This window comes from Phragmites australis, chromosome 4 (genome assembly GCF_958298935.1).
Source record: "Phragmites australis chromosome 4, lpPhrAust1.1, whole genome shotgun sequence".
Lineage (NCBI taxonomy): Eukaryota > Viridiplantae > Streptophyta > Magnoliopsida > Poales > Poaceae > Phragmites > Phragmites australis.
The window spans coordinates 4,063,132-4,077,434 of NC_084924.1; the positions used below are offsets into that span (position 1 = coordinate 4,063,132).

General features: G+C 48.6%; 1 protein-coding gene across 1 annotated transcript; it reads left to right on the plus strand.

Annotated features, from left to right (window-relative positions):
* Nucleotides 1-1,179: 1,179 nt before the first annotated feature.
* On the plus strand, nucleotides 1,180-5,465 carry LOC133915306 (putative BTB/POZ domain-containing protein At3g08660). The gene is made up of 4 exons (XM_062358421.1): nucleotides 1,180-1,472; nucleotides 2,222-2,288; nucleotides 2,972-4,117; nucleotides 4,566-5,465. The coding sequence occupies exons 1-4, from the start codon at nucleotides 1,384-1,386 to the stop codon at nucleotides 5,112-5,114; spliced, it is 1,851 nt and encodes a 616-aa protein (XP_062214405.1). The 5' UTR covers nucleotides 1,180-1,383; the 3' UTR covers nucleotides 5,115-5,465.
* The last annotated feature ends 8,838 nt before the right edge of the window (nucleotides 5,466-14,303 follow it).

Consider the following 14,303-nt stretch of genomic DNA (forward strand, 5'->3'; position numbering starts at 1 on the left):
TATATGTGCTAGTATAGATATGGCAAATGAGACATTTCATATGCGATGACTACGTGGCACGCCAACGTGAAAGGACACATCGGACGAGGACCTAGATTGACCTAGAAAACGAAAATTGAAGGACTAGAATGGGCGACTTAAAAGTTAATAAGGGATGAAACTGTACCCCAGGAGAAAGATGGGTGACAAAGAGGCCTACTATTAAAATTCCTCTAAAAGTGGAGTAAAGTTTCCTATCCTGTAAAACTCCTTTGAGTCAATCCTACCATCCAAACACCATGCATAAGAAATTTTCCTGGATTGAATTCCACCACTTCTCTAAAATTCTTTGGTTCCAAAGGACCCGGAATAGTTTAGCAACAAACCATGGAGTGTAACATGTTAATTAGCACTTGAATTTTGAAAAAGAAAACGTTAACAAATGACCAAATCATGTTAGTGCGGCCAAGTTCCTAACTATATTTTTGGAATTACAGTTGCGCAATTTAATGAGCAATTCTCAAGTCACGGAAAGAAGGGCACATCCATATCACACCCAAGCATTTCCCCCCTCTTTGCACCAAGTGTCACGGGATCATTTCTTTTCTTGGTCTCATTTTTCCTTCAATTTCTTCCTCTTCTCAACTACTCGTTGCTCCTCCGCATGACATTGCTACCCCATCCTCTACCCCCCACCTTAGACGGCTCCTCACCACTGCACTAACTTGACGAAATTGAATGTTACTATAACACCACGTCTCGACCCTTCTCACCAGCCATCCTCCGTCACAATAGCTGTCAGCGTCCTCATTGTCCCACCCACGAACTGCTTACCTCTGAGCCCAAGGATTGGAGGAAGCCTCACTGGAGCCTGAACCTCCTAAACCCTTACCCGAATAGCTTGGGAGGAGAAGCATGGTCGCCGGAGAAGAAGATTCTTTCTTGCCAGAGCCACCAAAACACTCGAATTTGGAGAAAAGGGAGGAGGAGGAAAATTGAAGTGCACAGGAGAAGAAGAAACACCTAAGATATATTATAGCTATCCCCGATAAAGAAAAGGCAACTAGAACCGTGCCTACATAAGCAAGGCCACACAAGATAAAGTCACCTTTGAAGGCTTCAATCAAGCACCAACATACTGACAGTGGAGCAGGCCTTGTTCCCTAGTCACCCAACTATTCCTCCGTCGAGTCACTTTTCTCTGTTCCTCCTCAGCTAACCCCCTACCTCAAGTAGAAGAATACTCTGTCACCTTGCTGCCTGCTTCTCTCTTTCGGTCCCAATTTGTTAATTGCCACGCGCCGACGACCAGCACAGCCGTTATTCTTTCATTGCTAACAATTCACACACACACACACAGAGAGAGAGAGAGAGAGAGAGCAAGGAGGAGGAGAAGGTAGAGCAATGGGGATAGGCAGCGACAACGCTGCGTTTCCCTTCACCACCACCACCACCACCTCCCCGCGCTTCTGCAACCCCATCAGTCACAGGAGGTGAGGACTCCAATCTCTTGGTCGCCTTTCCCCCCTTCTCTCTCTTGTTTTTTTATGAGTTCAATCGATTTTTGAATACTTGGAGAAACAGATTGCAATGCGGTGCTAGTCTTAGATCACCTCACCATTTGCTGCGGCGGCTTTTCTTCTTTGAGATTTTTTTTTCTGCGGGGGCTCAAGTTTGCATTCCATTCCATTGATCCGCCCTAGCGCCTCGGGTTGTTTCTTTGAACGCGCCGCATTCGGCGGAACGGAACCACGGATTGGAGGAGGGCGTCCATTGTGTGCAAATGCCATCTCCAGAGTGAAAATTGAACCAGCTGCAGGTTTTGGAAGGAAGCATCGAACTGTGCTACTCTGAAAATGCTTTTGCAGTTTCGCTCCATTGCTCGAAAAAAAATATGCTTTTGCTCCTCTAAAGATCATCTGATGGCACTTCTAAATTTTTGTGCTTCTTAGGACGCCACAAGATTTGTCTACGTTTCTGTCTCTAGGGCATCCCTTCTCACACTACTTGAGCAGTTTATAGAGAAATTCATCAACAATATTGTGGTAAAAGCAGCGTTCAAGTACTAGCAGCAATGACTGGAATTATTTGTTTCCATGTTGATTCTGCAGCATCTGATGTTCATCGGAGTGTGTGGCAGAGGCAAAATGGTGTTAAAAACATTGTACTAGATGTTTACACATTGCCAATTAAAATACAAATCTTGGAATCTAAAATTTTTGGAACATTTCCTGTTGTGCAGGATATTTTCAGATGTTGCAGAGGATGTAACGGTATCGGTGGATGGTCAATCTTTTCTACTGCACAAGGTATATACTTCATTTCAACACCCTTGTGTTTTTAGTACAAAGTTTTATTTACTCTGTGTCCATATGAATCTATCTTCAGTTATCAGTCTGTCAGTGTGATTGTTTAGGCAATTGTTCATTTAGGCAGTTGCATTTTCCTTTACCGGAAGTTGAATGCCATGTTAAAAGCCATGTTTAAACCAATACTCCATGGGCATGCCACTTCTCAATAAATTGCTTGACAAAGAACGAGGAGTGAATGAAATGGACACTTGCTTTTGTTTGAGGACATAAAAATGGGTATAGGAATCCATACAAATGCTGTAATGACTAATGATTGACTACAGAACTCTTATGTGGTGTGATTAGTGATTCACTTCTCATAAATTTCATGCATGTAATGACTTTGCAAAATAATGAGTATCACGTATCAGCTTGGATGCAGTTTAGCCTGTAAGATATTTTTGGTCATTCCAAAGGCTGAAAAGTAAACAATTAATGAACAAATAGGGGAATTCACAATTACATATTTCTTTTTAAGCGCTTCAGTACACCACTTATGTAAAACTTGCACAAATTTTGAAGGATTAGTGAAGGATTTATAAACTGAGAAATGTTATTGGTACATCCCTCTGCATAACCCATGAAGCAAAATTTTAAGCTTCCTGGAATAAGTTTCACCATGCCCTACACTTGTTTTGCAGTTCCCTTTAGTATCTCGGTGTGGACTCGTACGAAAAATGGTAGTGGACTCCAAGGATCCAGATCTCTTAAAGCTGGAGCTTGTAAATGTACCAGGAGGTGCTTTTGCATTCGAACTTGCTGCCAAGTTCTGTTATGGTAGCAATTTTGAAATAACCACGGCAAATGTGGCCCATCTCCGATGCGTTGCAGAGTACTTGGAAATGACAGAGGACTATCAAGAGGAGAACCTCATTTTTAGGACAGAGACATACTTAAATGAGATTGTGCTCAAGAACCTTGACAAATCCCTGGAAGTTCTTTGTACATGTGATGGATTGGACCCAATAGTGGAGGAAGTCGGGCTTGTAGATAGGTGTGTTGATGCAATTGCGATGAATTCAAGCAAGGAGCAGCTGGTTTCGGGTTTGGCTCACTTGGAATGTGATGTGGGATCTGGAAAGTTGCGTATGCACTGCCAGGATTGGTGGGTTGAAGACCTTTCTGCACTGAGAATCGACCACTATCGACGTGTGATTGCTGCAATGAGGAGAACTGGGGTGAGGCCAGAGAGTATTGGCACCTCTATTGCGCACTATGCCCAAACATCGCTAAAGGGTGTCGAAAGACGCCATGTATGGGACTCAGGTCCCTTTGTCGGAGACAGTCAAAGAATGATTGTCGAAACACTCATCGATCTGTTGGCGACTGAAAATATTACCACGGTTACTTTGTCATTCTTGTTTGGCATGCTGAGAATGGCAATTGAAGTTGATGCAAGCCTAGATTGTAGAATCGAAGTCGAGAAAAGGATTGGTCTCCAGCTTGAGATGGCATCACTAGATGATCTTTTGATCCCCTCCACGCAAACAAGCGACTCAATGTTTGACGTTGACACCGTGCATCGCATATTGGTGAACTTCTTGCAAAGGATCGACGAAGATGATTCAGGAGAATTGTCACCTTGTGGATATGATTCGGATGGACTAAAGTCTCCAAGCCACAGTTCAGTCCTGAAGATTGGAAGACTCATGGATGGCTATCTGGCAGAGATAGCACCAGATCCATATCTGAAACTGCAGAAGTTCATGGCTCTTATTGAACTATTGCCAGATTATGCACGCATTGTTGATGATGGACTCTACCGTGCCATTGACATATACTTGAAGGTAAAGGGCATTAGATTAGAAATGTCGCATTTTTGTAGTTGTTTCAGCAAATGCGAGGTTTAATATACATAACTGATTTAGTGACAATGAATTCCATATTCTGAGTAGACATATTTCGCATCTAATAGATACCACCATATATAGACAACATTATTCACTCTTGATGAAAATGTGTGTATGCAATCAAATGGAATAAATTATAGCTGATCACTTGATTTTGATCTCTGTCTGATTAAACTTGCTGGATCAATCTTTATGCCTGAAGGTAAATTGCATAAAAAACAATCATTGATGAAAATATGATATACGATCAAACAGAATAAATTTAGCTGATCACTGAACTTTCCCCTCTGTCTGATTAAAACTTTTTTGTTTTGAAACGTCTGTCTGATTAAAACTTGCCTGATCAATCTTTGTCTGACCATATCCTGTGTTTATTCATCATCAGGCACACCCATCTCTTACGGAATCAGAGTGCAAGAAGCTGTGCAAACTGATCGACTGCCAGAAGCTGTCCCAGGACGCATCCAGCCACGCGGCGCAGAACGACCGTCTCCCGATCCAGATGGTGGTGCGCGTGCTCTACTTCGAGCAGCTCCGCCTCAAGTCGTCCTTCTCGGGCGGCGACGGCTCCTTCTCGCAACGCTTCATCTGCAGCAGCGGCGTGCCGAGCTCGTGCGTGTCCCCGCAGCGGGACAACTACGCGTCGCTGCGGCGGGAGAACCGGGAGCTGAAGCTGGAGATATCGCGGATGCGGGTGCGGCTGACGGAGCTGGAGCGGGAGCAGGGGCTGATGAAGCAGCAGGGGATGCGGGGGGACGGGCGGCCCGGGGAGCACGGCAGGGCGTTCTTGGCGTCGCTGTCGAAGGGGATTGGGCGGATAACGATGTTCGGCGGGTCGGCCGCGGAGAGGAGGAGGAAGAAGAGCGCGAGGAGCTCGCAGTGCTCGGAAGGGAAGAGCCGGAGGCGGCAGAAGGCGTCCTTCGCGTACGACTGAAGCTTGGAATCATCACTGATGGCGAGTGAGTGAGCGAGCGAGCTTGATGAAGCACATAACACTGGCGGGGCAGATGCATGCCTGCGTTTTCAGAGTTGGTGCAGGCAGAAGTGAGGGCTGTTTGAGCTGTAGTCATCAGCTCATCACTCAGACCAACCACGGGAGGAGGAATATAAGAGGCAGGCTTAGGTGGGGCAGACAGCTGTGCTTGCTACAAGCTGGTGAGGCGAGATTTTAGCGGGAATGCAGGATCATGAATGTAGCACCACCAGACCAGTACGTACGCATCTACATACTTGACTGTAATATTAGTCTATAGTACACTATTTTAGGTGGGGCTCCTTGCCTGAATGTCTGTCTGGTTACCAACAGAAGATTCGTGCAGTAGGATTGCGTGCGTGCGTCTTTGTTTTTCTCACCTGTGGTTTCCTTGGCATCGGGAGATATTTCACTCAGGTTTACTGTCGTCCCCCTCCCCTTTCCCATTCCACTTCTCTCTCCTTCCTCCCTATCTCTTCTTCCCCTTCCCTCCTCTCCCTAGATCTGGATCGGCGAGGGCACCTCTGTCGGTGTGGTGTTGGGGGCGGCGTGACCGAGGCGCCCACGCACGATCGGCTGAAGGTGGCGCGGCGGCGTGCCTGGCACGCCAAGGGGCGTCGGAGCCTGATGGGGCCCACGTGTATTGGCCACCGGCGGGGTCCACGCGTGTTGGCAATGGGTGACAGCGACCCTCGACGGGGCTCGCATGCGTTGGCTAGGGGCGGCGTCAACGCGCGTCGTCCAGTGGCGCGGCATCACGGATATGGGCTCCACATCATGTGGCGGCGACATCTGTGCACGGTGACAATGGTGAGATCGGCAGTGGTTGTTGGTGCGGCATGGTGGTGGTGTTGAGACCGGCGGTGATGTGGTGCCGATGGTGTGGTGGTGTAGGTGCAGAGGCCAGCGATGGTATTGACGGTGGTGTAGGTGTAGAGGTTGACGGTCCTTGTGGTGGTGTGATGGTGCGGCGTCAGGAGGGCAGCGACGGTGGTTTCAGTGATGGTGAACCCGACGACATTGAGTTGGGGCTCAGGCGGTGATCGGCGTTTGGGAGTGGTCGTGTGGTTTTGTACAGAGGTTGCGGTCGGTGATGCCTACGGCGGTGTGGTGGCCGGCAAGTTGGATCCTAGAGGCCATGACAGCGTGGTGGCTACCAGAGGTAGCTACACACATGTTGACAAGGCGGCTTGCAGCAAACTGCGGTACGCTAGCCCTACATGGCAGCGACTAGTACGGTGCAGGACAGCGTCGCAAGACAACACAAGTGGCAACGATGGCATGTCGGCAAGACGGCTTGCAGCGGACTGTGGCGGCTAGCCTTGCTTGGCAGCAGCTAGTACGGTGTGGGACATTGTTGGTCAAGACAGCGCAAGCGGCAACGATGGTGTGTCGGCTAGACGGCATGCAGCAGTCCGCGGCGACTAGCTTGCATGACAGCGACTAGATCGATGCGGGACGGTGCCGGACGGAACAACGTACGAGTTATCGGCGGGTGTGCTGATGCAAAGGTAGCGGTGTGGTACTAGGCGGTGGCATGGCGGCGTTTGGTCCCGCACAGCGGCGACCAATGCGGTAGATGCAATTTGTACGCAAGACGGTGGTCGGAATCACGGATGCGGGTCCATGTGCGTGTTTTGGCGTGGAGGCCAACGTTGTGCGCTTGTGTGGAGGCCGACCATGGCGTGATTGAAAGTGCATCTAGCCCCTATGTATGGTTTTGGTAATTAATGACAATACATATGGACTAACAATGTTGTTGAGATTGTTAGTAGGTTGTTCAATAGGTGATGCATGGAGAAGAGACATGCATGAACTCTAGGTGAATAGGAAGATTGAAAGTACATCAAGATGAATAAGCTCTAGGTGATGCTCGGATGTGATACATGGAGGAGAAATATGCATCTAGATAAATGAGCTTTTAGTGATGCTCATAAGAAGAAGAAGAAGCTCAATAAGATTAGCAATAAGCTTGAAGACTAAGTTACTTGTGGAGATCAAGTAACTAAAGGTATGACTTGTTAATAGAGTTTTATGGACTAACCCGTGTGCTATGTGTTTAAGAATGAGTGGGGTTAGGTTCTATATGAAGATTGACAATATGCATAAAGGCTAATAAGTTACTTGTGGAGATCAAGTAACTTAAGGTATAAATGTTATCATTTAGGTTTTATAGACTAACCCATGTACTTTGTGCTTGAGAGTGAGCTGGGGTTAGGATCCATAAAAAGACATAAGTTGAATTGAAATCATATATGCCAAGAATGAAGAACAAGAGTGGACTCCATATATGAAAAGATGAATTCCTTGAAGATGTCGAATACAAAGTGGTTTTCTATGGCAAGACGGTGAAGGGCAAGCAAGACTCAGCTGCGATGGACCATCCGTGGTGAAGGGCAAGCAAATGGCTTGGCGCCGAAGGACCAAGGCGGTGGTGAAGAGCGAGTGAAGGCTTTGCGCCGATGGATCGTGCGAGGCTATGTGAAGCTATGGATGATTCACATCAATCATATGAAGAACCAAGAAGAGATGGAGTGAAGAATATATGGAAGTTGGCAACCCTCAAAGGTTTGAAAGTAAGAAGTGGTACTTGAAAGTTTTCAAATGCTCAAAGTGGTTCAAATGAGTTTTATCTTTGAATTTGAGTATAGGTATGCCGCACTATTAAGAGGGATGCAACGTGAGCTAATTGTCGCGTCTCAGTGCTCAAGAGTTCCCAACCAAACCCAAAGTGAGAGTTTGTTGTTAAGAGTCCGGAGCGAAAAGTGCGGAAGTGTCCAAAATGGGTTTTGGAGTGTTCCTAGTTTGATCATATATGTTTTAGGTCATAAATTCAGTTGGGATATGTAGCCCTCTGAATAAGCTTTCCATAGAGTCCAAAATCGTCGAAATCGGACTCCGGAATCAAAAGTTATCGCCGTTTTTCGGAGGTCAGCTGTGCTGTGGCCGGAGACTCCAGTGTAGGTCGGACTCTCCGGTACCTGGAAAGGCCGGAGACTCTGGTGAAGTCCGGATACTCCGGTACCTGGAGTGGCCGGAGACTCCAGGAAGTCTCCGGGGCTGTTTTCTGGGTTAAGTGCCGACCGGAGACTCCGGTGTAGGCCGGATACTCCGGTAAAAGTCCAGAAAAGAGCGTAACGGCTAGTTCTGACACGTTTTGTGACCGTTCTGACGCCGTATTTGGATTTAGGGCCGGATACTCCGGTGTTCACCGGATACTCCGGTCAGTTCTGTCAAAAACAGTAACAGCTAGTTGTTTGGAGTGGGCTATTTATACCCCACTCACCCCATCCTTTGGGGCTGCTGGAAGGGCACGAAAAGAACACATTTTTAGAGCCAAAAGAACATCTCCCACTCCATTCTAGTGTGTGATTTGAGAAGAAAAGTGAGTTGGGTTGAGAGATTAGAAGATTGAGTGCAAGTGAGCTAAAATCCAATCTTGAGCACTTGAGTTCGCGATAAGAAGTTCTCGAAGCGTTTGTTACTCTTGGAGGTGAAGCCTCCTAGCCGGTTAGGTGTCGCCGGTGAGCTCCCGTGCTTGTGGTGAGCCGCGGGAAAGTTTGTAAAGGTCGATCTCGCCTCCGGAAGGGAAGAGATCAAGTTAGTGGAAGCCAAGCTCAAGTGTGACCGAGCTTGAAGAGGAAAGAGGTTGAAAGAGACCCGGCTCGTTGGAGCTTCCTCAACGGAGACGTAGGATTCACGGTGGTGAATCCGAACTTCGGGAAACAAATCCTTGTGTCTCCTCTATTGTTTCTTTACTTTTGAGTTCTTGCTCAAATCTTTGCGCATATTGCTCGATCTACTTGTTTGTGTGTATTTGAGTGTAGGTTCTCCGTGGATCTACTTGGAATCATCTCCGGAAACACACGACATCACTTGGTTTGAGCTAGAACTCTTTACTCATTAATTTCATTCAGTTTCGGGCTCAGTTCTGTACAGAACCCGGAGAATCCGGCCTTTACCGGAGTTTACCGGTGTAGTCCGGATACTCCGGATAAACAGTAATTCCAGGCATATGAACAGTATTTTCAGCTTTTTTCAATTTAGGTTTTATTGCATATCTCTTGCTAGAATTGAATAATTTTAGTCACCTTAGGATTGTAATTTCCACACTTATATAGGGTGATTGTGCACTAGTTGAGCCTAGCATATTTAGGTTTTTCTCTTGTGAAAAACTCGTTAGTTTATATTCCGCTGCAAGTTTAGGCCAACGGTAGAAAGGTTTAAATTTTTGTAAAAACGCCTATTCACCCCCCTCTAGGCGACATCATTGTCCTTTCAGTGATGGCGCGGAACAAGGTAGGCAGTGCGGCGAGGATGCGGAGACCAGCATTCAAGCTGGCAATGGCGGATGGTGGTTGCATGGCGGAGTTGCAAGGTTGGGAGGTGGTGTGGAGGCCAACGTGGTTGTCAAGTGTTGCGGAGACCACCTATGAGGTGGCTGACGGTGGTGTGGAGGAAGTGCGTCGTGCGGCGCATGTTGTGACTTGTCCAACTGGCCACAATAGATAGTAAAATCGTCATTGTAGTAGTAGTTGTTGTTGCTACTTTTATTGCCTAACCTCTCTAGGGTTGGTGTACTGTTCAATCTAGGCTTCTTTTTTAGTGCATCAGCGAAGAGGAGGTTGATCGAGCTTCTGCCATCGATGAGCACACGGCCCAAGGCAGATGTTCTGCACCATGGGTTCGACCACAATGTGGTAGTGACCAGGGCATCAGACGCACGTGTCGGCCTGGTTGAAAGTGAGCAGGACCTCCGACCACTTCAGGCGTGGGCTTGGGTCTAACGTGGTCGCCCACACCTCTCAGACCACCGACTTGTATTCCCTATTAGATGAATATATCACGGTGCCTCCGAATATGTGATGGACCATATAATCGGCCTGCTGGTATCCCAGTGCTGACTGGTCGGGAGCGGCCCAATCCTTATCATCATTGTCGTGTTTGTACTTGCGCTCTCCGAGCTCCTGGTCGATGATGCCTCGCACGACCTTGCATTCGGTCAGGTTGTGGACGTCTGTATGATGGATTGGGCAGTAGCCCCGACCCTTTTTCCCGTCTTTCTTTTTGAAGCACTGGCGTGTTAGGCCGGTTTGCTCGACCGCCAAGACTTCATGAGGTCCGTCCTTACGCTTTCTCTTCTTGTCCTTCCGGTCGACCCCTTTGGCAGGGCCGCAGGGGCGGGCCGTTCGGACGCAAGTTGCGACCTGGTATCGATCTGTCGCTCCCGGGCCTCGGCGGCCTGCGCGCACTTATCTGCAAGCTCGAAGAGCCTGGTTGTGCTTCGGATTACCTGGGTGGCCAGCTTCTCGACCATTTTCTGGTCTTTGACCCCCTGTTTAAACGCTATGATCATGGATTCCCCCATGATTCTTGGAATGTATTCTGGCGTTCAGTGAAACGTCAGATGAAGTCTCGAAACGACTCTCCTTGTCACTACCGGATCTGATATAGGTCATCCTCGACCCCTAGTCAGGTTTAGGTCCCCTGGAAGTTAACGACGAACTGGTCGCATAGATCCTCCCAGGAGTGAACTGAACAGCGGGGCAGGTTTATCAACCAAGACTAGGCGGAATCGGTTAGGGCAGTAGGGAAATAGTTGGTCATGACCTTCCCATGGCCTCCTGCAGCTTGTACCATGATGGTGTAGATCTACAAGAATTCTTCTGGGTTGGTCGAGCTATCATACTTCTCGGCTAGGACCAGTCGGAACTTGTTCGACCAGCGCACTTCATGTAACCTGACAGACAGGGCGTTACACCCTATTCTGTAATAGGGAGCCATTCATTGTTGGGCGACGGCGTAAGCCAAGGAGAGAGACGGCAGTATCAGGGTCCCGGCGAAGGGGTGGAGCCATCCAATGCCTCCCTGCAGGGGGAAGGCATGCGGCAGGGTTGCTTGCCCTTTTTTTGCTCGCGCCGAGCCCTATCCTCCTGCTCTCTAGTGGCCACCTGGCCCTGGATCACGCCCCGGAGGTCACGTTGGCGCAGAGAGTTATGTAGGTCGAAGAGTTGGCTGTCCTGACGTGGAGATGGTCCACGAGTACTCCCCGTGGCTGGGGGAGTATGGGACCTATTCCGTCGTAGGCCCTGTTGTGACCCCTGGTGACCGAAACCCTCACCGGCCCTTGTGATAGGCGCAGTGCATGTTGACGTGGTCTAGCGCCGGGTGGTCTCCACCAAGAGGCAAGATCACACAGCCATGGTGCCACAGTCAAGCCCTCCGATACAAGTACCGGTGGGTGGCTGAGGAGGATCCGCAGGGTCTACAGGTTCTACGCCGATGTCATAGTCTCGTAATCGAGACGCTGGACGCGGAGCAGCGATAAGTCGCGAGGTGGGGAGCCCCCAGCGTTTAGGCGGTACGATGGCCTAGGCGACGACGCAATCGTAGACTGTGCTCTATATAGGGGCTCCTCGGGACGATGCTAGGGATATGGGGGTTGTCTTGAAGCACCCGTCTGACCAGTGCTAGGCTGGTTCCCTCTAGGTGTAAAGCCGGGGGTTCACCATCGGCGTTTGAGGTGTTTGGGTCTTCAATGCCTCCCACTGTATGGTCTGCCATGTAGACCTCGCATTGGGTCTCGGAGCTCTCAGACTCCGGCTCGATGTCCAATGCCTAGAACACTCGGGATTCATCCGGATGATACCCTATGATGAACACCTCGCGGCGACCGAGGTCCTTGGAACGGGACTCAGCGGTTGCTGTGGATTCGGCCATAAGTTGTCTGGTCAAGTTTTTTTTCAAACTTGCTGAAACGATAAAACGCGCTCCCTACCTGGCACGGCAAATATCGAGGGTAAATCCATGACAGTGATTCCAGGGTATACTAGACAGTGGGCGATGGATGGTGTTTTAGGAAACGAGTGTGTGCGCGTGTGTTCGGTGGACTAAGAGACACATGGAGTTATACAGGTTCAGGCCTCCCAGAAGATAATAGCTCTACGTCATATATGTGTTATGAAGGAACTCAATTGATTACAGATGATATTTTTTTTCTTCGTCTCCTCTTGGAACGAGCCCCTCGTCCCTTTATATAGTTCGGAGGAGGAGCATTTACATGTGAGTCCAAACAGAAATGCCTCTACTCATCCTAATACCTAATCCAGGCCATCATTACGGAGGGCTAGACATGCCCACTTGCTCTGAGGGCACCATCCATCTAGTTGCCGTGCGTATAATGCCACGGGACGGGATAAGGTCCTTTTGTGCCGATTCCATCCACTTGCCTGGTCGGGCTGCTGATGACATCCCATTCGTCGTGCGCTGCCGTACTGGTTCTGCAAAGTTCTATCCCGCAGCATTTAATGCCACGGGACATGACAGTGCCCTTTGGCGCCGACCCTGTTCACTTGCTTGGTCGGGCTACTGACAACGTCACATCCATCATGCATCGCCGTGCTGGGCTGCAAAGTTCTATCACGCAGCATTTAATGCTATGGGACGGGACAGGATCCATCGGCTCGGACCCCATCCACTTTCCTGGTTGGACTGCTGACAACGTCCCATCCGCCATGTGCCGCCGCATTTAATGCTACGGGATGCGACAATGCCTAACTGGGCCATCTATGACTTCGTCCTCTGGTGCTAGTGTCTGGGGAAAGAAAACACTTGAGTGGATATTAGCGACTACGCTCTGGACAGGTTACCTAAAATCTGGCCCTGCGATCAGTGAGGGCTGGTCGCGGGTGTAAGCGATGATATAGGGAGATTGGTCAGACGTGCGTTTAGACTGATCGTTGTGGTCGCACGATCGACCAGACTTTGCGAAGTACGTGACTCTAATTGTTAGGTTCCCTATGAAACCCGTTTAATCAGGATACCCTTTTACTTAATACTTTGATACATTTGTTACTTCCTTGTGATGTATTTTGCATTCCTCCTTTATGTTTGCATACGAAATTGCTTTGAAATAGACAAGTAACCAAATTTATATGTGAGACATAATTGAACTTATATTGGTCTAGTATATTCAGCCCCCTTATTATTTGGTTCTAGATCCACCCCTGACTTCGTCTTGTATTCTCTTTCTTGCACGCGTGCTCGCCCTGTGTCGTCCTTGGAGCCGTGCCCGCTGCCTAGCCGTGCTAACCGAGATGGCGTGACGCCCCCAGCCCGGCGTTGGCCCAACCGGCAGTTTCCAGCTACCCGTGATCGGCGCCTCACTACCCTTCTCTGCTACCACCACCGATCCGGCTTGCCTCCCTCGACTTTCCTCTATGGCCGCAGATCTAAGGAATCCGCAAAGAGAACCCCGACGTTGCAAAATTGCTGTCAACTGAAATCAACGTTAACTAAAGCACAGGAAGTGTGAGAAATTAATCATCCAGGATCATAGTGGGATGTCCATCACTGTGATACAGCATCCAAAAGCTCATGGCCCATGGGTGATTGCTGGACGTGCACGTTGTCGCATGATGCATGCAACACTTTCGGTCGTAACAAGAAAAGATGGTGAAACTGAACTCGGTGAAAAGGGCTGCACCCCTCTTGTTTGTCTTTATCACTCAAAAAAGTGAACCGATGGCTCTTTACTTTTGACTCCGGCGCAGTATTCAGGGCAGTCAACGAGTGGCCGACTTCTTTTGCGCGTGCCGTGTGGAGTCTAGGTGCAGCCGACGGACTGAGATCTCTGATTTGAGAGAGTCAAGTACCCATGACTTTATCCTTCGGATTGAAAATAAACTATCAATATCGATTGCTACAGTTCTGATACAACATCGTGCTACAGTAGTTCCATGTACAATATTCGCTACAGTAAAGTCACTGCACTGTTCGCCATCTCACAGAAAATACTGTTCACCAATGACTTATCTTTGTTAAGTCAAAGGATCCGTGCAGTTTGGTCCAAAGAAAGTGACATGGTCTGCGGGTTTTCCCCTCGGGTCCTTTCAATGAAGTTGCCAGTGTGGATATCGAAACTCTGGCTCGAAGTTGAGGTAATTTCGTTGCATTGCGTTATTGTGTATGTTGCTGCATATTCCCATCAACTAAGGGTGACAATTTTCCCCGTTGGATCGGATCCCCGAGGGTTTCAAATTCGACGGGAGCAGATTCGGTGAAAAAAAATCTCACGAAGCTATCGGGTCGGGTCCTTAACTCAGGTCGGGTTCAGGTATGTTTTTTCATCCGTGGGTATCACCCGAAACC

What these genes read in the sequence shown, in the direction of transcription:
- LOC133915306 (XM_062358421.1), top strand. Translation starts at nt 1,384, where the DNA reads ATGGGGATAGGCAGCGACAACGCTGCGTTTCCCTTCACCACCACCACC. An exon ending in AATCTTTTCTACTGCACAAG is followed by an intron (nt 2,289 to 2,971) that starts GTATATACTTCA and finishes CTTGTTTTGCAG; the next exon opens with TTCCCTTTAGTATCTCGGTG. An exon ending in CCATTGACATATACTTGAAG is followed by an intron (nt 4,118 to 4,565) that starts GTAAAGGGCATT and finishes ATTCATCATCAG; the next exon opens with GCACACCCATCTCTTACGGA.